The 21,621-nt window shown below is 42.1% G+C and overlaps 1 protein-coding gene across 4 annotated transcripts in view; it reads right to left on the bottom strand.

Annotated features, from left to right (window-relative positions):
• The window catches only part of MYH10 (myosin heavy chain 10), a 110,334-nt gene that overhangs the window by 78,800 nt on the left and 9,913 nt on the right, over positions 1-21,621 (bottom strand). For all 4 annotated transcript variants that reach the window (XM_063352553.1, XM_063352555.1, XM_063352554.1 and 1 more), the window contains exon 3: positions 14,695-14,851. In XM_063352553.1, the coding sequence (XP_063208623.1) occupies positions 14,695-14,851 (157 nt within the window). The remainder of the gene's footprint in view (positions 1-14,694; positions 14,852-21,621) is intronic.

Genomic DNA, 21,621 nt, shown 5'->3' with positions numbered 1-21,621 from the left:
TTCCCTGGTCGATAGCCTTGTTTGTTGTGGATGTCAGGCTTGGACGATCTGTGTATGTTTGCCCTCTACTGTAGGTGAACAGGCTCAAATATCAATCTATTCAAGGACATTTAAAAACTGAATTCCTGACAAGTTCTGTGGAAGTGGGTCACTGCCTGGAGGAAAGAGACCTTCCTATCAGCACAGATTTTGCCACAGCGTTCACAGGATTGGGTCATAAATGCTACACAGCATTACGAAGCAGGCAGGTGGTCCGACAATCTGCCGTTCTTCAGTTCCAACCTCTGAATAACTTTTTTTTGCCTTCTTTTCTTTAAACCAAGTCCTACTGGACTGGTGAGCACAGAAAGATCTGGTTACAGAGACGATGCATGCCTTTATATTTTGTGTTTGTCTTCAAAATGTTGCCTAGTTACTCCATAAACTATCATCAAACACTTAACACTATGAAGTGACTTGCGACAAACATCTCTAACAAGCGTAACAGGAAGACTGACAGGCACAAGTTTGTTTGCCGAGTACCCACCTTACTGCAGACCAAATATACCCTGACACACTTAAGCTCACCATGAGATTTCTGTTTATCCTACATTTCACCTCTGCCTCTGGTTGTGCAATAATCTTCGCTATGTCCAGCTTCATCATTCACTCTCCAACGTACCTTCTGCAACTTCACAAAGAGACAAGGGCAGGTTACAGGAATCCAGTCGGTATTTTGCCAACAGTAACCCATTAAAGAGTCAAGTGAACTTTTCAGAAAGCATGTAATTTGCTAACACCATAAAGCTGACATTTCAAGTGATAATACCTAAATTTAATCAAGGAAGTACTAAGGAAGCTGAACCTACACATACCCAAAGCATCCAATGTGATACATCCACCAGTGCTAAAGGAGCTGGACAATTATCATTGTCAGGTTACTCTCTTCGGCAGGTTTCAGGTCACTAAAAGGAGGGAGACATCACAGGTATATTCAAGAAAGGCAAGTAGGATCCTAAAAGCTGGAAGGAACCTCTGGAGGTCAGAAGCGATCAAGGACGCTGGCACTCTTTAGGGAAAAACCCTCTCTCTGGATGTACCTTGAAACCGCATTCATCTTTTTCTTCTTGCCTTTTCATCACCAGCTTATTCATCTGTTGGTCGGGTTTTCACCTCCACGTCTTATTTCTTTGAAACTGTCAAGCCATCAACCTGCAGAAGTTCTCATTCTTTGTCCTAAAACGTGTAACACTAATTTATACTAGAACTAAGATCAAATTCAGGTGCGTTCCACTCCTCACGGGTATCCAGTGGGTTTAAGATATAGTATAATAATATTTATCAGTTTTGCTTCACCAGTGCTCAGACACTTTTTCCACAAAACACTGAAAGCCCCCAATGCTGGCTCAGACACCAGTCCATGAAGAATCACACCAAAACTCTCCCTCCCGCCCAATGCCGTCCACTTCAGAGACAAATACAACAGCTCTGGTTTAAATCAACTACCAATTCCCAGCGTTGCCTGTTTCCCTAGTATTTCCCATATAGCATGATACAAGACACAGGCAGCCACCATCGACTACATTTCCTCTGCTTAGGAACCAGCCTATGTGAGAAAGCCGTCAAGCTGAACCGCCACAAACCACTTTTGGCAGACCAGTATTTCATTCCTGCCTCGTTAGTATCCTGTGACTAACTACTCCGAGACACCTCCACGTTTTTAGTGAAGGGCTGAGAAAGCACCTCTTCACTGTGGGGTGGGGGTATTGATGGAGACACTCTACAGGCGTTCCTGCTATTTGTGAAGTTAAAATAACAAAAGTTTTAAAAAAATAATATGTGGTTCTATCCCTTACTCTCAAAGATGCGAGATTTGAGATAAATCACAACAGCCATGCTTCAGTTTTGCTTGCTGACTGACTGCAAAGTAGGTTGAGTTAATTATTGTTAAATGAAGCATAGCAGAGGTCAGTCAAACCCAAGTCACGGTTTACCCTGCAACTCGTTTACGGTGAACCGTGGCACTGAATACAAGTATTTCTTGCATGGCTACAGCAGACGTCCTGACCACACTCATTATTCGCTCGCTCACCCCAGACAGTTCAAGCTGCTGCACAAGCGCCCAGCACTGACACAGTGCGAGTGGCCAACCCAACACAGCACCGTCAAACCCTGGAAGAATAAGCCAAGCTATGAATTGAGGCTATTTTAGAAGTCACGAGTTCGTTATTTGCAACATTAGCTTGAAATCATCCAAATTCCTAAAGAAAAAATTGTGACATTTGTTTTCAGTTGCTAGCCAGGGCTGAATCAGCATAAAAGGAGAAAACAAACAGCTGCCAGGCTACGTCCTGCCCACTTAATGACACCGTGGGTAGCTTCTCCATTACACGCCAGAGAGAATTTGAATTATTTTTTTCAATTCTCATTAAGTTTGAAGAAGCTCAAGCATGGTTTACGTTTTCACTGGCAGTTTTTCGCTACCTTTATTACGGCAGGTATCAAGAGAAGCTTTAGTAAGTCTAACTTAGAAATTAAAACAGTTGCTGCATTTGTGAGCAGAAGTTAATGGGTAACACATTCCTCCCCTAACAAATTCAAACGGGTATGGATTTATAACAAGCGTGGTTATAAATCCATACCTGTTGCGATGTACAAACAGTCGATACATGCAGAGGGAAACAGCCTCCACTGTGAGCACACTCCTGCTGTAGCACCCCGCCAGCCAGCCGGGCCAGCCCCGACAGCTTCTGGGACTGATTTACCCTCAAAGCCAGCGACAGGTTCCCACAGAAGCGTTTCATGCACCTTAGCTGAAGGGCAGTAACAACCCATAAGGCAGCAACTTCTTAAACTGCTCCAGCCAGAGCTGCAAGGACTTGCTCGCTTACGCTTACTGTTCTACGGATGACACAGATGAGCCGTTCTCAGCCTTCTGGATTTGTGGCTCCCGAAGGGCTTGCCCAGTAGAAATGAGCAGGTCCTAAGTCTTCTACGCAGGCCGCCCCTATGCTTACTTTTCAGTTTTTATTTGCATGCTGCTTAGAAGTAACCTAAGATTAGTAGCAGTTGGCAAGACACACGCTGGAAAAGCTTTATTTACACCACAGAGTATTCAGCATAGGGGTGGTTTCTATCCTCCATCAACCCCGCGCTTAAGCTCTTCTGTTTCCTATATAGTACAATTTTGTCTAGACAAAGATTACATTGTCAACCGAAACAACGATGCAAGGAGGTCCTTTAGCTGCAATATCTGCCATTTAAGCTCACTCATTTAACTTCTGCTCTTCTCCTTTCCCAAACAAATAAGCAAGCACGAGCCACTTAACAGATCTGGCTGTGAACCAGCTTTCGCTCTAGCAGGCTCTTCCCAAGTTTTTTCATTACGCCTGAACTCCACAAGTTCGGAGGGACAGCAAGTACTATACCAGCACATAACTGGCTTTTTAACTTCAGCACAGCACGCTCAGCGGCTCGGCTTTTTGTTCTCCGTCCCACACAGGTCGGGACGCAGACCATGGGGCACATCACCCCTCCCCGGTAAGGTCGGCCGCACCACACACCCCAGTGATGGGGACACATGGCCCAGCAATAGCTGGGCTAAAAATCATATTTTTAATGGGTATTTTCTAAGACACATTACAAGCCTTTTGATGAGTACGTTTATCTGAAAGTACTTTTAAGTCCAGATTTGCTGTATGGACTCCTTATTCCTCTGTTCAGCAGCGGAGTCATTACTTTTCCCCACTCACTGAACACCACGAAGTAGTTCTAAAACGCTTCCCCAAGAGAAGCTGTAAAAGCCGCTGCTACAGTCTCCTGAGACATTTCGGGAGACAAAAGCTCCTGAGCGTCCACCACTCTACATACCAAACTGCTGAGGTACAGCACAACCAACTTCATGCGCCGGGCAATGTTTAAGATAAACATTTGTCTACAATTAAGATTTTGGGGGGGGGGGATGGTGTGGTGGATCTCTCAAGTTAAGTGAGCCAGTTCAAACATTAAAATCCTTTCCTCAAAGGACCCGCGTTAATGCTGCCTTCTTAAATTTTTAAACACAGATTTCCTTTAGGTTTGATTCTGAATAGTTTGTAAAGTTCGACAATTCAGAGGACAAACACCACACTTCCCCTACCCTCTGGTGCCTAAATCGCCACGAAGTTCTCAATAAATTCTATTTCAGCACCACAATTTGAAATTGCACGATATAAATTTATCCTTCGGCTTTTAAAGCAAAATTCACAGGTATATTCAGATCTCCTTTCCTTTGCAGGAAAGATGTTGACCTTCGTTGCTTTAAGGTCAAAAGATCTTTTACTCACATGCATTTGTGTGCACAAGCAGGCATTTTCTCCTCCCCTTTGCCATTTTTCTAAAAACAAGCATCATCTATTCCTTATGCTATTTACAGGGGGGAAATCCTTGAAATCCTCTTCTCTCTCCCTTGAGCACACGAACCCGACACAAACATATTTTTCTGGAAGTGCAAAGCACTAACATTCATCTGATAGTTTCCACTGTATCTGCTGACAATTAGAGTAATTCTTCCCTATCAGAAATGGTCACGAACAATTATTGTTTCCTGAATGGCTTCGATCGGTGGGTTTTTCTATGTGGCTTAATACTGTTTCCATCTAAAAATCTGGTGTATATTACTTGGGGCGGGGGGGAGTCTGATATCTCCCTATGGAGAGCAGGAGGGGAACAGAAGAACAGGAGGAGCATCTCCCCACCAACTACAGCATTTCTCCACCCGTTTTTAGCACCTAAACACTCCCTTTCTTTCAGCCTTAGTCTTCAGCAAGAAAGGGGGGATAAAACAAGGGTACGAGAAAGGAGACAATAGTCATTGTAGGAATTTTTGACCCTGTAACTACTGTGAATTCATTCCTGTACTAAAGGCAATGTTTCCCTGTGGTTTTGTGGAGAAAAAGTTAGCCTCGTCTTTTACATCTATCTCATTTGAGATGCTGAACGTCGTGAACAACTACTGCTTTAAAGAGAGATATAATGACATTTTACCAGTTGCCTCTTCCCAGCGAGTTTAACACTTCAGTGTAGTATGAAATACTACTTATGGAAAGCACCCCAATAAAGACTAATTAAGCTCCGTGCAGTCATAATAAACTTACAGCCGTGCTACAGCTTCTAAGAGTCTCATCGGTCTCTGAAAAGCCAGCTCCGCCAGACCCGGCGCTGCCGCGCCGCACCACTACCCCATCGCACTCCACAACCCTCCAGCGGTTAAAACGACACAGACTTTTACCATTTACTCCCTGCGCACTTTTATATGCGGGTTACAAAGCAAGACAGACCTCATACAAACGAGAATGGGTATCACGCACTCCAACAGCAGACACGTTAAGGACCAAAATTAGCAAGCAAGGATGATTCCCCAGAACACCTCCCAGCAGCCAGCAAGTTCCGCAATTTCCTGATCCGTCATCCTCAAACTTCAAGTTCATGAATTCCTCAAATTGCTTTTTTGGACAAGCATAGGCTTTCAGCACCCAATATATCCTGAGGGACAGACTAGCACAGCTTAGCAATGCTGTTAAAAAAAATTGCTGCTTCTTGTTGTTTTGAAGATGTCACTTGTGAATTCCAAGTAATGACCCTTTGTTCTTGCATAGGAAGAGACGGGGTGGGAGGAGGATCACCACTCCCTCTCCCTGCGCCACTTCACTTTTAGACTTCTGTTAGATCTGACCTGAATTATTATTCCTGTGCCAAATACAGTTTTGATGACTTCAGTTGTTCTTTGACTGTTTTCCTGTCATATTTCCTCTTCACTCCAGCAGGGAAAGGCCAGAGCTACACAGTGTTGAAGATAAAATGTTTTGTAAGTCTATGGCAAAAGTGTCTCCTGGTTTGATCCCTTTTCCAGCTACTCCCCTTGTTCTCTACCCGATTTACAACCATTGCTGAACACTGAATTTACATTTCCACAGATGGAGGGCTTCTACTCAAGCCAACAACAGCTCCAACACTCCTGAAGTCCATTCCCCCCAGTACACCCCACACATGCCACTCCACAACGACAGTCTCGTACTGTTTTTAACCCCCGGTACACCCCAAGATGCAGTTCTCCACACCGGGCTCTCATTTTTGTTACCCTGGATAACAGCATAAGCCTAGCATCCCCTCACAACCTTCATCTCTCTTCCAGACCAGAAGTTTATAAATGAGAAGCATGAACACAAGCACACGTTCCACGGGGTTTTCAGCAGTAAATCTGCCAAACCATAAAAGCAGAAAACAATGGACAAGATTGGTCAATCTTTAACCAGTTCTTTATGTGTACGAAGGCCTTTCGTTGTATTGCAGTTACTTAAGAGCCTCTGGTTAGGATCATTAGCAAATTACTTTTGGAAAGCCACACAGATCATATCAGACAGCCCTCCCTTGTGCATACAGATTCATTCACAGATCAATGCATTTGCGAGGCATGGCCTCTCTTTTAAAAAGCAGTATGGAATATTTATAAATTATATGCATTTGTATGTTCCTGCAAAGGCTAGTTTTATCCTTCAGAACAGTTTCTACCCAACGTGTTTGGCACAGATCACAAGCATGCTGGTCTTCATATTCCCAGCCCTGAAACGGGAACTCAAAGTGATGGCACCCAGTAACTAACACCTGGGTGCTTTGGTACCAAGTGGTTTGTGCCAAACGCTCCCGTGCAGCACAGTTAGTCAGTCACCCATTCCATCTCTGAGCTTAAGAATTTGGTTCTTGCAGTTTGCTACCATCATTTTTCTATTTACTAATCCTTCAATTTGAGATTCCCTGTTGTCTTCCTCCAAGGAACATTCCCAGCCTGAAAAATTCATAGAATCCCAGGTTGGAAGGGACCTCAGGAATCATAGAATGGTTTGGGTTAGAAGGGACCTTAAAGACCATCTAGTGCCACCCACCCGCCCTGGGCAGGGACACCTCCCACTAGACCAGGTCGCTCAATGCCCCATCATCTTGTCCAGCCTTTCCTGGCGCAGGCACAGACAAGATGGCCCAGCACCCTGCCCAGCCCAATCTTAAAGGTGTCCAGTGATGGGAAATCCGCAACTTTCCCAGGGAGATTATTCCAATGGCTGATTGTTCTCATTGCGAAAAACAATCCTCTTCTGTCCAATCGGAATCTCTCCAAGAGTAACTTGTACCCATTACCCCTTGTCAGACCTTCCCAAGCTACTTCATAACAGATACCCATACAAAGAGGTAGTTGTATTTTATTCCTGCTTTTTCTTCTGACTTTTCCTTCTACACATCATCTGATGGCTTTACCGTCACTTGGAAAACACCCCAGAATAAAAAGAATTTTAACGTCCCAGAGGATTCAGAAAGCCATGAGCTTTTACTCACCCCGATTTATGAAACAGCAGGCCAGAGGTGCACAACACCTTGCAACGCTGAATCACTGGGGAAGATACACAATGTCTGTCAAGAGCATTTAAGCAGCCAAATTCCTGAAAGCATCAAGTGTGGACAGGTGAAAGGAAGCTAGAGATACACCGAGCTACAAATTGGTAATCACATTGGTGATGCAAGCCTTGGGTTACTGGAGACGCAGAGCAGACGACCACCAGCCCCTCACCGCTTCTCTCCACTCACTAAGTGATAAAAATTGCTCCTACTTCTTGTCGCTTCCCTGCCAGAGTATAACAAAGACATTTCAGCGAAGAGGAAGGGGGAGGAAAAAGGAGCTACTGCAATTGCTATCAGTAGCAGTCAGAGCATAGCTGAACTCTGAGTTCAACACCCCAGAGGAATGCAGACAGGACTGACAAAAACCAGTTATTGTGCAAAACACACAAGACCCAGCAGTGCTGCTACGGAGCTACGTGCTGACAAGATTGGAATACATTTAAGTCTCTGTTGCACAAGCAATCATGCCTTGATGTATGTCATCTGAAGGCTAAAGCCAAGGAGAAGTGAATTATCCATTTCACAACTACCTAGAAAATAAATGGAGTTTAATTTAAGCTAAAGCTTCAGAGTAGAAGCAGGTGCTGGCTGAGTAATATGCACAAAATGATTCATCTCATGAATGATTTCCTAAGTTGGATGCACTTAGTCGTGAATTCCTGTCCGTAGGCTAGCACAGTCACAATTCAATTATGAGGTCAGCTTGCATAGCAAGTTTTAAAATTAAAATCATCATCATTTGGTCAGAATATCAACTGAAAAGACCATGGAACGGGCTAATCTGCTGCCACACTTTCCTTCAGAAGTGGGGAGAAAACAGTCAAGACACCAAAGAAACTTGAGAATTCTCTCTGTAACAATTGTCAGCCCTGTCTCATTTTTAAATACAAGAAAGTTGCTTCTTGAAGTGGTTGACTTAATTTTTTTTGCGTAACTTCACATAACACTTCTAAGCAACTGAGGCTTAAGAAGAGTTGTTTACTGTAAATATCATTATGCTTAATTAAGTTTTTAACCTTGAGGTTGAACACCAAGAAAGAGCAGGGATCCAAACACATTTTTTTTACACAAAGACAAAGGTTAGCAATTATTGTCACAAGCACTAAAGTACTAAAAAAAAAAAAAAAAAAGAGACATGGCAGTATACGATTACCTGGTTCTAGAAACTAAGTTCAACTGAGTTTGTTCAATAAGTAATCGCTACGGGTCTCATTCAGAGCTGGTCTAACAAGGTGCAACGATTTAAATCATGAGAGTAACTTCCCAGTCCCTGAAACACACAGATTTAATACCAAGAGACAGAACGGAAGAGCAAGGGGAAGGAGATGAAATAGTGTGCAATAGGTTCAGCTGACAGAAGCGTTTCTCCTTTTACTTCAAATTCAAAAATAATGGAGGTGGAAAACTGTTTCAGCATGATGGATTTCGGTTTTTTCTACTTAATTTCTTACTTCTAGAATCTCTTCCTTTACATGGGAAATGGCCCTCACAGCCATGAAGAGCACTGCATACCACATTCCTATCAGCGTACGATCCAATCCTGATGTGAATGTTATTGTCACTTAAGTATTTATACTCCACAGCAGCCCGATGGGACAAAGTGAAAACACAGAAATCACAGTGTAACACCGGAGAGACCTGTAAATCCTTCACATGGCATTTACCAAGCTGCTGGTTCTACTTAGACTGGCCATCCTGAACTTTGTAACCAGTTCAAAAGCTTTGGGGAATCTTTTGATACATCAAGTAGTAAGGAAAATATCAAGAATATTAACTGCACATACAACAGGTTTTATATATTCCCCACGTAACAGAAAGTGCCAGTTATCAGTCCCAGGCTTTTTAGTCTCAGAGCAATTTTTTTTCTTTGCTCTTCCACTTGAAGATTTAATAGACCTTTAAAGAAAAAAGCTGTCATACTTTAGTTTCAATTCTTTTCTTCCATATCTTTAAGAGGGGGAGAGGAAAAAAAAAAAAACCACCACACACAAGAGACCCCCATGTCCCCAAAGGGAGGATTAAGTCAAGATTAACTAAAAATATAGATCAATATGACGTTTTTAAGGGATAAGTATTGCATCTGTAGGCAGTACTGGCTTCTCCAACAAGTGTTCACTTCACGTATTATGCTGTTTCCGATAAACCTTCTCTGCAACAGGATTAAAGGCAGGTCCTAAAATATCAGTGCTAATTTAGTGCTCATCAAGATGTCCTCAGGGAAACAGGATAAAAAGGAGAGACTAAGCATAATTATACAAGAGTAATATTAGTAGGCAAGCTGGTCTTTGGCAACAAAAAGTAAACAAGTTTTCCTTAATATTTCCTCCAAAGCACTTTTAAGAGGCAAAGAATAAAGAGACATAATAAAACAATGTTCTACTTCCTCTAGAAATACAGTGGGAGAATAGGAAGGGAGGGGGGGAGAAGAGAAAGCCAAGTATCATAAAAGCACTAGAGAAGAAATTGTGTTAGTGTGGCTTTCACACAATCAAGTCTCCCTCGCTGGTAAAATCAAGATAGTCACAGATGAACTATTAGACTTACAGAATTAGTTTTCTTAAAGAAAATCCTAGTCCCCATCAAAGCATTTTCTTCTCACTGCCTATAACTTTTAGCAGTAGAGAAGAGCACTAGCGAGTCTCGCAAATTGTATTACCAAACAGAATTAAGGTCAATGTTGTCACAGGGATTAGGATACCAATTCCTTACGACCATGTCAACTGTCCAGCAGCCGTGAAAAGCTCAGTCTAGCTACCTTTTGTGAAGCACGTCAGCTCCAACCCTACGCACTCATGCACTTCATTTCTGTCTGGGGCTGAACAATTTCCATATGCCCAGAAGCCCCTGGGTTACGGGCACCGACTGCTTCAGCATGACATTAGGAAAATGAAGAGAAAGCACAGGAGAAATCCACTAAGTCACCCGTGAAGTAACACTTACCCTACTGCCACACTACTTTGAAAAATAATTACTAGGGGAGAGAGAGGAAATCCAGTATATAAAGCTGAATTGCATGTTATTATCTTCTGAGGTCAAGGCACTAGGTAATGAGTCTTTTCCTGAAGAGAAATCCTGACTGTCACAGCCAGAGCACACCCAAAGTCTTGCTTGTTTTTAATAACACGGTGTTCACACTCAATCTTTACGGAGTCTTGCAGAAAAGGCGACGCTTAGGAGATGCAGCGATTAACGAGGTTTGTTTTTCCTCGCAAAACTCGCCTCAAATCCCCAGTGCCCACAGCTGCCCCACCGCTGAACTGTTCCGCTGCAACACTCGGCCATTAAAAACAATTCTGCACCTCCCTCTTTCCTCTCTCGGCTTACACTAATTCAGTGCGTCTCTCCAGAGAATACCATTCCCTCTCCAAAGGGGCAAACTGGGCTTCTTGAACATACTCGCAGTTTTACAGCCCCTTTGTCCTCCACATTTTACAAGCACTGAAATAGATTTCCAGCCCCTTCTCCTCCCCACCACGGGGCAGGATGAGAGCCGACCCGTGGGGCTGCGGGGCCAAAGGGCCTCCGGAACAGGCAATTCTTCGAGGGGACACGCAGTTTGATGACTGGCAGCTCGCAATGCTGCCATATAACTGCTTCCCAACAGAGCGCACACTGAAGCACGGTGCTGCTCCCTTTGGAGCGCCGGTTTAACCAAATGGAGCATTTCCAGCAACATTTAAGACAAGGAATAACTATTGACGTGCACGTCACTTGTTTCTGCTGACTGAAAACCTTTTGCTCTCATAATCTACAATAGAAAATCTATGTTTTGTTGTTTAAGCATAAATATTATTTTAAGCATACATACCTTTAGATTAGCAGAACTTGATCTCTAATCACGCGTGCCCTCAATTAAAGCATGAGCTTTAAAATACTGAGGAACAGTTTACTCCATGTACCCAATTACCAGCACAGAGAAAAATTGTGTTTTAAGACATCAGGCTGTTCAGAGTCACAGCTCAGGTCCAGGTACCCTGTTAATTGGCATAAGCACGTCTCACAAACACCTAGAACATTAGTAGTTTGGGATTAGCTACAAAGAAAGAAAATATGATTATACTGAATAAAATACCACTGAACAGGCCAGAAAAATGCAGCCAACCACTTTCATTGACCCAAACTAGCAGCAAAGATACTTCTACAAGGGTATGGTCATATTATCCAGAGGAATTGTATTCCTATGGCTTCAATTTCAGGTTTAAATCCTAATAGTTAAACTCTAGTTGTCAAATACTGGAAATACAAAAGTCATTCATATCAAGTTAACTCTATGAACAAGCTATAATAGTAATAGCAGGACTTGCAAAAACATTGGAAAAAACTAACATCCCCTACCTGGCACCCTCTACCAACTATGTGCACAAACACTGACACGATCTCTAGAAGAAGTTTTCCAGCTATAAATATGTGTTAGTAACTTATCAGCAAAAGCATCTTGGTCAAAGATTACGCAGCAAATAAATGCAATCGGCGACCTCTGATGACTTCCTCCAAAGCGTTGTGATCAATACAGCTAGTTCTTGGTTAGAGACTCGTGTCTACTAACCAGAAGTTTCTGATACACGTTTTCAGTTTCATTATTTAAAGACTAAAGTCTGGCAAAACATAAGGCAGAGTCAGAAGATGAAGGACGCTTTGTGCATTATGTTCAGTGCTTGGCTGGCAAGGAAACCCCAGCTCTCCCTGCCCAATTCTAGGTACGCTCAGTAGTCGACCTTGCGTTGTCACTGCTAACCAGAAAATAAGCTGAATGTTGTAACAATCTCCTACTGTTGAGACAAGTGTTATTTGATGCTCTAATGACTAGAAAGCCTTAGTTGTTGTAATTGCAAGTTTTATTTATATGGAGACTTAAATTCAGTCCCTGAAGTGCCTCTGCATCAGGTCCCATCTAGAGGCTGTGGAGGCAGAGAGGGACCAGCCCTGCACAGTGTTGGTGCCCGCTTTACACGAATGCTCACTAGCCATTCTCAACAGGACTGATCACTCTTTCACAAGGCTATGTAAAGGCAGGGTGATTGTATAAAATCACTCCTACAAACAGCAGTGAGCCTCATACTTCACGCAAGCCTATCTCCAAGCCTGCATATCGCCTCCCTCCTAAAGGAAGCAATGTCTGCAAAGAGTTTCGTAAGTGCGTTATAAACTCAGACGCGGCACGGTTTGTCTCTTCCTCTGATCCAACCCAATCAGGCAAGAACAGTTTGCTTAGTAAAATATTTGCCAAGCACAAAACTGCTAATGCTTGTTCTAGAGTTTGTACTTATCCCTGGCAATGCAGTTGTGGAGGCAAGCCATCAATGTAAAGTTCACTGCCTGACTGCAATTGCTCCCTAAATACACAGGGAGTAGCTCTGTGCAGGTGAAGGGCACTAGAAGCGTAGATTTAGTTAACCTTGAAGTTATTCCCTAATAATTTGATCCTGTTGCACACTTTTCATCTATTCTTATTCCAATCTATGGCTTCGTTCTTTCAAGTGAAAAGAATTCAGACAATCAAAATCAAAAAGAAAGCAAGCACAGAAAGACACAAGCAAAGATTTGATACAAAATATGAACCTATATATATATAAAGTATAGAAAGAAAACAAGACTGTAAACAAATGTCACATGAATTATTTTTTTTTTTCATTTCATCTTCCAAAAATAGTAAAACTTGTACTTGTAGCAAGATCTCCAGAGATAGAAATCAGTATTACCGTGGTACGTGACCAAAAATATAGAGCACCTGCATGCGATAACTACTGACATTGACTTACTTTATTAGAGGACATTGGTCTCAAGAACTTTTCAGAAGTTCTTGAAACAATTTCAAAAGATATTGTGCTTTTAGAGTGGGAAGCCCTTATCCACAAACCACTTGAGACTGCTAGGAATAAACTCCTTAAAATAACTTGAGAGTTTGCTCTATTCTTCTACATACACTGGTTATTAAGGGTCCCCTGATCTGAGCCGTTGGAGGCCGTTGTTCTGGTCAAGAGGCCATAGGGTTTTTTTCTTTCATTAAAAAAAAAAAAAAAGTGAAAACAGAGCCCCAAATATCCATTGAGAAGTGTGATGACTCTTGGTGACCCCAATTTGCTGCTCTTCCATTGCTTGCCCCTGCATCACCCTGCTCTGTGACAACAGCGTGGTTTCTCCTGGGGTGAAAGAGCACTCGGCCATCCAGCAACCTGGAGTTTATTATTAAGCAGCCCTAGAGACAAAGGCACGACTGAAGAAACACTTACAGTGATTTATTTCAAGACAGGAAATGTCTTTTTTCAAAAAGATTTACATTTAAATGGTTGGTTAACCTGGTGGCAGAGTGTTTTCCTAGTTTGTGTGAAGTAGGTCAAATAGCTTTTAACCCACTTCCAGCACAGCTAGACCAGGTCTATAGCAGAAAACACGGGAAATTTTTCAGACCTGTCTCTTTATTACACGCTTTTTTAGATACAACTTTTTTTAGATGCCGGTGTGTCCAGACCAGTAAAACAGCCACCTAAATACGAACCAAAATTGGACAGTATGAGCTGTGTTTCTAACGTACTACGTCCAAAGTGCAGTTTTACAAGTTGAACACCATACGTTTATTTCAACACATTTATATAATGTCAAATTCACAGTTTTCATATTTGTCCGGCACAGCCTTAAAGCCAAAATTCAAAGCACGTGCCCACCATAAACTTACTCTCTGTTCTACTGCAGACATGACCTATACCAGTTTGGAGGAAAAAAAAAAATAAATCTAAAAAAAAATCTTCAAGGTTCAGTATTTCCCTGACCCTTTTTTGAACTCGCACACGCTATTGTTTCATTGTCACATCAGATTATTTGTCAGCTGCCAAAACACCAACATTTTGATAGAATTAGAGAGACAAGTCCTTAACATACTTTAGCGCTCCCTTTTCAATCCCACTTTTTCATTCTTACTGCATTCAAAGCCAGCGCACTAATGTCTTTTGACATGAATTTTATCTCTTTTTTTTTTAAAGAGGAAAGTGTTTCTAGTACAACTTTCAGCACCAGCAGCTGGCACAGAACACTTCCTATTAGCGTTATTTTGCTTCTGTGCCTCAGTAAGTCAGACAAGTATGCCAACAGGGGTCAATCTCCAAGCTATTATATTCTGCAAGTTTAAGGTTCTAGATAAGAAAGCTTCCCCCCGCACCCCCCTTTAAGTATTAGATAAAATTCTGATTGTGTTAGAAATTACTATAAAGCTGGATAACGAAGCTCCTGAGTTTTAGGTACATTACAAAGAGTTGTCAACTAACTGTTCAGTAACACTTAACTAATTCTTACCTTGTAGCATGCATCTATACGCAGATTCAGATATTGCATAAATGTGCGGTGGCATTTCATGGCGCTTCTTCCCTCTGTACATCTCGATAATGTTTTCTGAGTAAATCGGGAGGTTCTTGTAAGGATTTATAACTACGCAGAACAGCCCTGAATAGGTCTTAAAAGAAAAAAAAAAACACAAATGAGAAACATTTCTGTTAGTAAACGGTACTGAAACAGAGCCATAAAGAGCAGAAAACTTTTTTCACAGGTCCTATAATATTTATCTTAGAACAAAAGTAAGGTCCATTTTGTTGAGCAACTCAAAGTACATGCTATATTCCAATTAGTGGTGTCTAGTTCTCTTAAAAGGCTCTTTAATTACCTACATACAAAGTAATTTAAAGATAATAAACACGAGTAAATATGAAGTAGAGCATCTGATCTTTTTCCCCACAGATATTTAAGTCTCTCTTCCATTTGCCAAGTTACAGGATTTATGGATATCTTTTGATGTTCAACTCCTCCAGTAAGATGTGCATTCAAAGTTATTTTCTCATTTTTGAAGGAACTATAATAACCTCAATTAGTCCAGTAACTAATTTGGAAAAAGCCCATTTCCAGCCACCGTTATTTCTGCTATCCTACGGTTTTTTCCATATTTGTATGTCTTTCCTGCTCATCAGCCTTTCTCAATCCCAAAGTAGTCTCCTCCTGGAGAGGTCATTCCCTGCCCAGCTGATGGGCAGCCTGGCAGCAGGCACCGCAGACGACATTCCACACTCTGCTTTTAGAGTTGACGCTGAACAGAAGTTACCAGGACTACTACACCATCAAGAGACTGAAGAACAAATGTTACGTTGCTTATTTCATTGACTCTTATTGAGACACTTCCGTTTAGTCAAAAAACGCCTTGAGTTTTACAAAATTGAGCACACATTGCAAACGATACATACAGGTCCACACTTCCCTGAGAATTAAGTGTCAAAGACTACTTTAGAACAGTTCAGTCTCTGTTCCATAGGAGTTATTTGTAAGGAAGTTATCATGTCATATACATGAAATCCCGGAGAAAATATAATAAATATACATTCAGCCTGAAGAAAAGGAGGCTGAGGGGAGACCTTATTTCTCTCTACAACTCCTTGAAAGGAGGTTGTAAAGAGGTGGGGATCAGTCTCTCCTCCCAAGGAACGGGCGATAGGACAAGAGTAAACAGCCTCAAGTTGTACCAGGGAAGGTTTAGGATGGATATTAGGAAAGATTTTTTACACTGAAAGGGTTAAGCATTGGAACAGGCTGCCCAGGGAAGTGGTTCAGGCACCATCCCTGGAGGCGTTAAAGATGGGTAGATGCAGTGCTTAGAGATATGGTTTAGTGATGGTTTTTGTCAGAGTTCAGTTGATGGTTTGACTCGATCTGAAAGGTCTCTTCAAACCCAGGCAATTCTGTTATTCTGTGAAAGAAAGATGCATACAGTCAGCCACTCACACTGTGTTATCTGGGAGGGACAGATGAGCGCAGTCTGGCTGTACGGTCCTTAGGAGGGATGAGAGGTTAAACTCAGGCAGTTTTGCACCATACAAAAGCCAGAGCTCATCCGTGGTGTTTCCCCTCAACCAAGGCATCCGGGTGGCTCTTGCCTTCTCAGAATCAACCGGAGCTGATGGGTTTTAAGAAAGCAAAATCTCTCCATTCACCTTTATTTCACTGTGTGCTTTGAACACTTATTCTTTTCGGTCACTAATATTATTCACATCTTTACTAGCATAGGAACATTAGCAAGCGAGACACGTTTTGATGGAAACACAGTATCTTTCTGAATGTCAGGAAAACTGGGTTTCTTACCTTTGCAGGCTGAGAGGAGAGAAAGAATGGAGACAGAAAGCAGACAGCATTAACAGCTGTTGAGGGCCTACATTATTAAGTAGATAACTCATGATTCTTATAACATTTGTTGATTTAAAAAAAAAAATTTCTGCTACATATGTATGAACAAAGTAGCTGAAATTCCTGATCTGTCTTTTTTTTTAATTATATAAAAGATTCTATTTGAAGAAAAAGGTGTCCTGTTCTTTCTACACCTACAAGGGATTCTGGAAAGACAGAGAGAAGGTGATCTCTGAATTGAGTCAGCAGCACCATCAGTAAAGAAAGAGAACCTGGTTTTATGCCAGATGTCCTGACATAAGGACATCTTATGTCCTTACAGGAAAATATTCAGGTCTGATCTGCCGGATGATAAGCACCTGCAGTGCCTTACTCAGCCAAACAACCTTGGTAATAAGGTATTTATTTCTCAAGAGAAAGGAAACAGATGTTATCAGGTCAACTGACCCAAGCATAAAGAACAACTTATCAGTCATTAACTCAATGTAAACGCGAGTCTGTTGGCGAGTGGGCAGTTCCTCCCAGCCTCATGTTCCTACCACTGTCCCTCTTGCCAGCACCGGTGCCCTTGCAGTAACTTATCCAGCTGGATACTACTCAAAATAAATTTCAAAAAGAATTGGTTGGTAATAGAATCGATTCCCTGACCAAGCTCCTTCATGGCCACCAGTGATACTGTAGGGGACAGGGAAGGCAGGACAATTATTTTAATAGCATGGTCCAAATGACCAAGGAACCAATTAGCTGATAAATACTGGATCTACATTCCTACCACCCATCTTCCCTGTTGTGCTCAACTGGGTCACCCCATTCATCTACAATTACTATGGGTGACACGAAGGCATCAAGAATTACCACAAGCCTGATTTCCATTCTAGCCTTCATATAAGGATAACCAGAAGAAAGGCACACATCCACCAAGCCCATCATACGATCACCAGCTCAGAATCACTGAACAGCACCTCTGCCGTGTTTCTCCTCCACAGCCACATCTAATGGAACAAAAAGACTTGTTTATTGCTGACTGCAGAGGAAATCTGGTCATGAGCAGAATTCACGCAGCCAAAGTCCATTTCCAAATCTGTCCAAACACCCTCTGACCAGTGCAAGGGCAGGAACATCTGCTTAAGCCAGCAGATCCCTTTCCTCCAGGATGATTCTGGACTCTCTCATCCAGCAGCACTTCTGAGCCTTGGTCTGATTTTTACCCACCAGCCTCAGAGACGTGCAGTTTACCTCCACGGGCTGCTGTTCTGCATCTTACTGCGGACAGGAACTCTCTAAACAGTGATGGATGGTTACGCTGTAAGGTCCTGCTGTAGGTACTATCTGCCCTCTTTCAAGTGCAACACCTCTATTTCTCTGCAAATTCATGTAAAGCTTTTATCAGTTGTTTTGGTCACAAAGGAGAGTTGTTGTTTTTTTTCCCCCAGTATCACTGACCTTCCCCAGACATGAATAAACTGATCTACTAAGTTAAAAAAACCAAAACAATCCAACACACAACACAAAGTTAAGTGCTAGGATAAGAACAGCTACTTGAAGATTATCCTTCCTTCCTATCCCCTTCCTTTTGTTTATTTCCCCAACACAGACATGGAGCAAATGTCATCACTATTTAGCTACACAAAGAATTAATAATTTATAAAAACAAATGTAACAATCCTTCAGACCTCTAGTGATGATACCTAACCTGGAAGCCTTTCTAGACTATTTCCAATGCAGTACTTGGATAGATCTGTGAACCCGGAATGATCAGAATAAGCAGAGTCCAGCTAGATGCTGATGTAACTCAGCCAATCTAGACAAAGACCCACAGAAGCCCTGAGTACGTGAAAAGGGTATTTAAGAGGCTTTATATTGAACAGGGCCAAAATTGAAGTTATGAAGCACAAAATTCTATAGTTTCACCAGTGCTGGCGTTCATTTATTTGAAATTAAATCTAAAGGATAGGATTTTATCCTCAACCATTAAGTCTGCGTCATGACATAGCTCTTCACATACAGCACCTTGAACTCCAACATCTTGTTTTCCTGCACATTTGTCACTCAGTTCACTCTCCTGCCATTTTCCTGCAGAACTCAAAAAAATTAAAAAAAAAAAAAAAAATCACACTTTCTTCAAAACATCACCACGCTGTAAAGCCTTAATTTATTCAAGGGAAGATGGAACCAAGTTCTCCCACAACACTCCCAAATTTCCTGACCATCGTCTATTGCAGAAAACAAAATATGAACATACTGGTGGGTTGTTTTCATGGCTTGGTAGGCATATAAATACAGAAGGGATGCTTTTATTGAGTCAAAGTTAATTGGGAGGGAGGTGAGTGGTACAAAAACTTTATACAGCTATTTCATAACTGCAAGTCTCACACTACAAGTATATTACTATATCTAAGACAGCAGATTGGAGGTATGGGCTTTCTGCGTGCAAACTGAAGAAATTAAAAGTAGGCTGAGATTGTTTTACACACCTTTAAAAGGTTCTTGGTGACTAGTCATAGAAAGAATTAACAGGAATACTTACACACCTGCCTTACAAGTGGACACCCTACTTAATAAATACTGCACATAACTGTCACAGACGCCCAGAGCTTCCAGACACACAGAAGAGGCAGAGTGATGCCCCGTGCCTCCTCTCTGTTCTGCAGTACACGGACTCTGCCAAAACCCTCAGCTCTGAATTACAGTTAGGATGGAGCACTGAAGAGCTACAGTAATTAGCCAGCCTGTATGAAGAACCAGATTTCATTAATTTTTCAGCTGACAGAGGTAGATTCGTCTATTAAAAACTTAAAGGCAAGTAAAGATGCTTATTCACCTTGAGATCATGGGATCAGCTGCCAACAAGCTACTTGCTTGAAACACACATTTCTGCCTTGCTGAGGAACAGGATATAGACAATATCAACCAACAGCAATAAGATATGTTGGAATGCACACTCTCTAGGCAAGGCTCCAGACACAAATAGTAAAGCAGTGCTCCGGCAGAGGTTTGTTATACAAACTCTCCTTCAGGACACTAATTGCAGAGTTTGAATGTTTCCAGATGCTTACAAACCTTTATCCAGTAGTACATCATTTAGTAATTTGGATTTTGGTAAGCCATCCCAGACTGCAGAGTTCAGGTTCCTGGCACTGGCCTATTTGAAAACTACGTTATATTCCTAGCAGTAAGCAACCTGAGAAAGAAATATATGGAAGTGAACTACCGGCAAATAGAGTGCCTTATTTCCAGGTGAAAGCACATGGGAATTTAAGCTCTAAATTTGGAGTGTGGGCTCCACAGCAAGAAAGGTTTTCATGGTCTGTCTTCCCTTAAAATCATATCAAACCTTCACTGTGTATACACATATGCTGGTATTAGTGTCAAAAGCCTTGTACAGTTCCGTAGATTAATAGCTCAGCTTTACAGTTCCTGCATCAAGGAATACACTGTTATGACTGTTAGGTTGGTTCCTCCTGCTGCAACATCAAAAGGGCTCTTTAAAACATCACTTCAGAGCACATTAGGAAGATGCAGGTAAATTTTTGGAATTTGTAACTATCAGTTTGCATCACCTTAGTACCCAGGATCAACATTTATCTCCAGTTCTTCAAATATAGAAAGTGACAGATTTACTCTATTACTACATAAATAATTAAGCTGAAGTATCCGGACATCTCCTATTATTACCTGAAATATAAACCAGCAGTTTCTAGCCTAGAAAGCAATACATGTTTTAAGAAGCACCCATATAATAATGAAGTAGAGCACATTCTCCACATTGATAAATTGCATCATCAAAGCATTTTCTTGTCTGGTTTCACTTCCTGAGGTTACAGACCCACCTTCCACACTCCAAAACCTATTAAGTCCTCCAAGCTTGATGTCACTCTCTCATGTACTAGCTTTTCCCCCTAAATGAAGCAGTTATCCAATCCTGAATTCTAGCCTTGAAGGAGGGCAGGCACCTCTTCAGTCTCAGAGGGAGGAAAGGGGGGCCGCGGCCCGTGGCGGGACACACAATCTTTGCTCTGCACAGCAGCTAATCCCCAGTTACCGCCCACCTCCTCTCCAGGCAGAGGGGCCACGCAGCAGCCCCCGCACCACCACCCCAAGAAACCCAGAAATTATCCCAGACATCTCTATACAAGCCCAAACTGCTAGATAAAAAAAATCCACTATGTCCTTTTGGTACCCAGGAAGTTGGAGTCAAGGGTGCCATCAAGGGTGAGGAACCTCGTGTGGAATACTGGGAAGCTTGGCTGTGGCAGAGGGTGGGGGACAAGAGCCACTGACTGTTATTCAGGGCAACTGAAGAGTAAAATCCGTGCACGAGCACAACACATACCTTCTATTAAAGAAAAAGCACAGCCCAGACTTTAGAAGACTTGTCTATGGATGTTCTCTACCACTAACACTGAAGACGAGAGGCTCACCAGTACTGTATTTTCACATTTATAGCCTTCAGGTTATGTGTTTAAAGAGAGAAAAACCCAACATGGTATCAGCAGTTCAGGTTATTCTCCTGCTCAGTCAGCTCACCACCTCCCCGAGACAGACAGGCTCAGTGTCACAGCCACTCAGACAGCATGACTGCTTCAGCCACAGCAACTGCTAACACATAAAACATGATCTTACGTTGCACCAGGGCCAGAAGAGTATTCATATCCCTTCACAAGGCTCCTGCATAGCTGCATGTCAGAGCTTGACTGCTCTACAGACGGCCTACAGTGACCTACCTGTGACTTCTGATGCAGGCACACAGCTCGAAGGGGTATCTTGCAACACAGTGCATTCCACTGAGCGCTTGAACAGAAGCCCACAATCCAAATTATTGAACGCTTTTAGGCTGATAAACTACCATTTTATATAGAAACAGAATATTTGACAATAACATGTACTTTTTCATACATCTGCTTGCCTGAGGGCAAGGATTCACTTCCCAAAAATCCTTCAGACATTTCTAACAAAAGTAAAGCCCTAGACAGAACTCTCTCGACCACGTTTATGAGTCTTCCAAAAAATCAGAGTTAATTTAAAAACAAGTTCTTGTGTCAAAGCAGCCCTTACAAT

This window comes from Chroicocephalus ridibundus, chromosome 14 (genome assembly GCF_963924245.1).
Source record: "Chroicocephalus ridibundus chromosome 14, bChrRid1.1, whole genome shotgun sequence".
NCBI lineage: Eukaryota > Metazoa > Chordata > Aves > Charadriiformes > Laridae > Chroicocephalus > Chroicocephalus ridibundus.
This window is presented reverse-complemented; position numbering and strand designations above follow the sequence as displayed.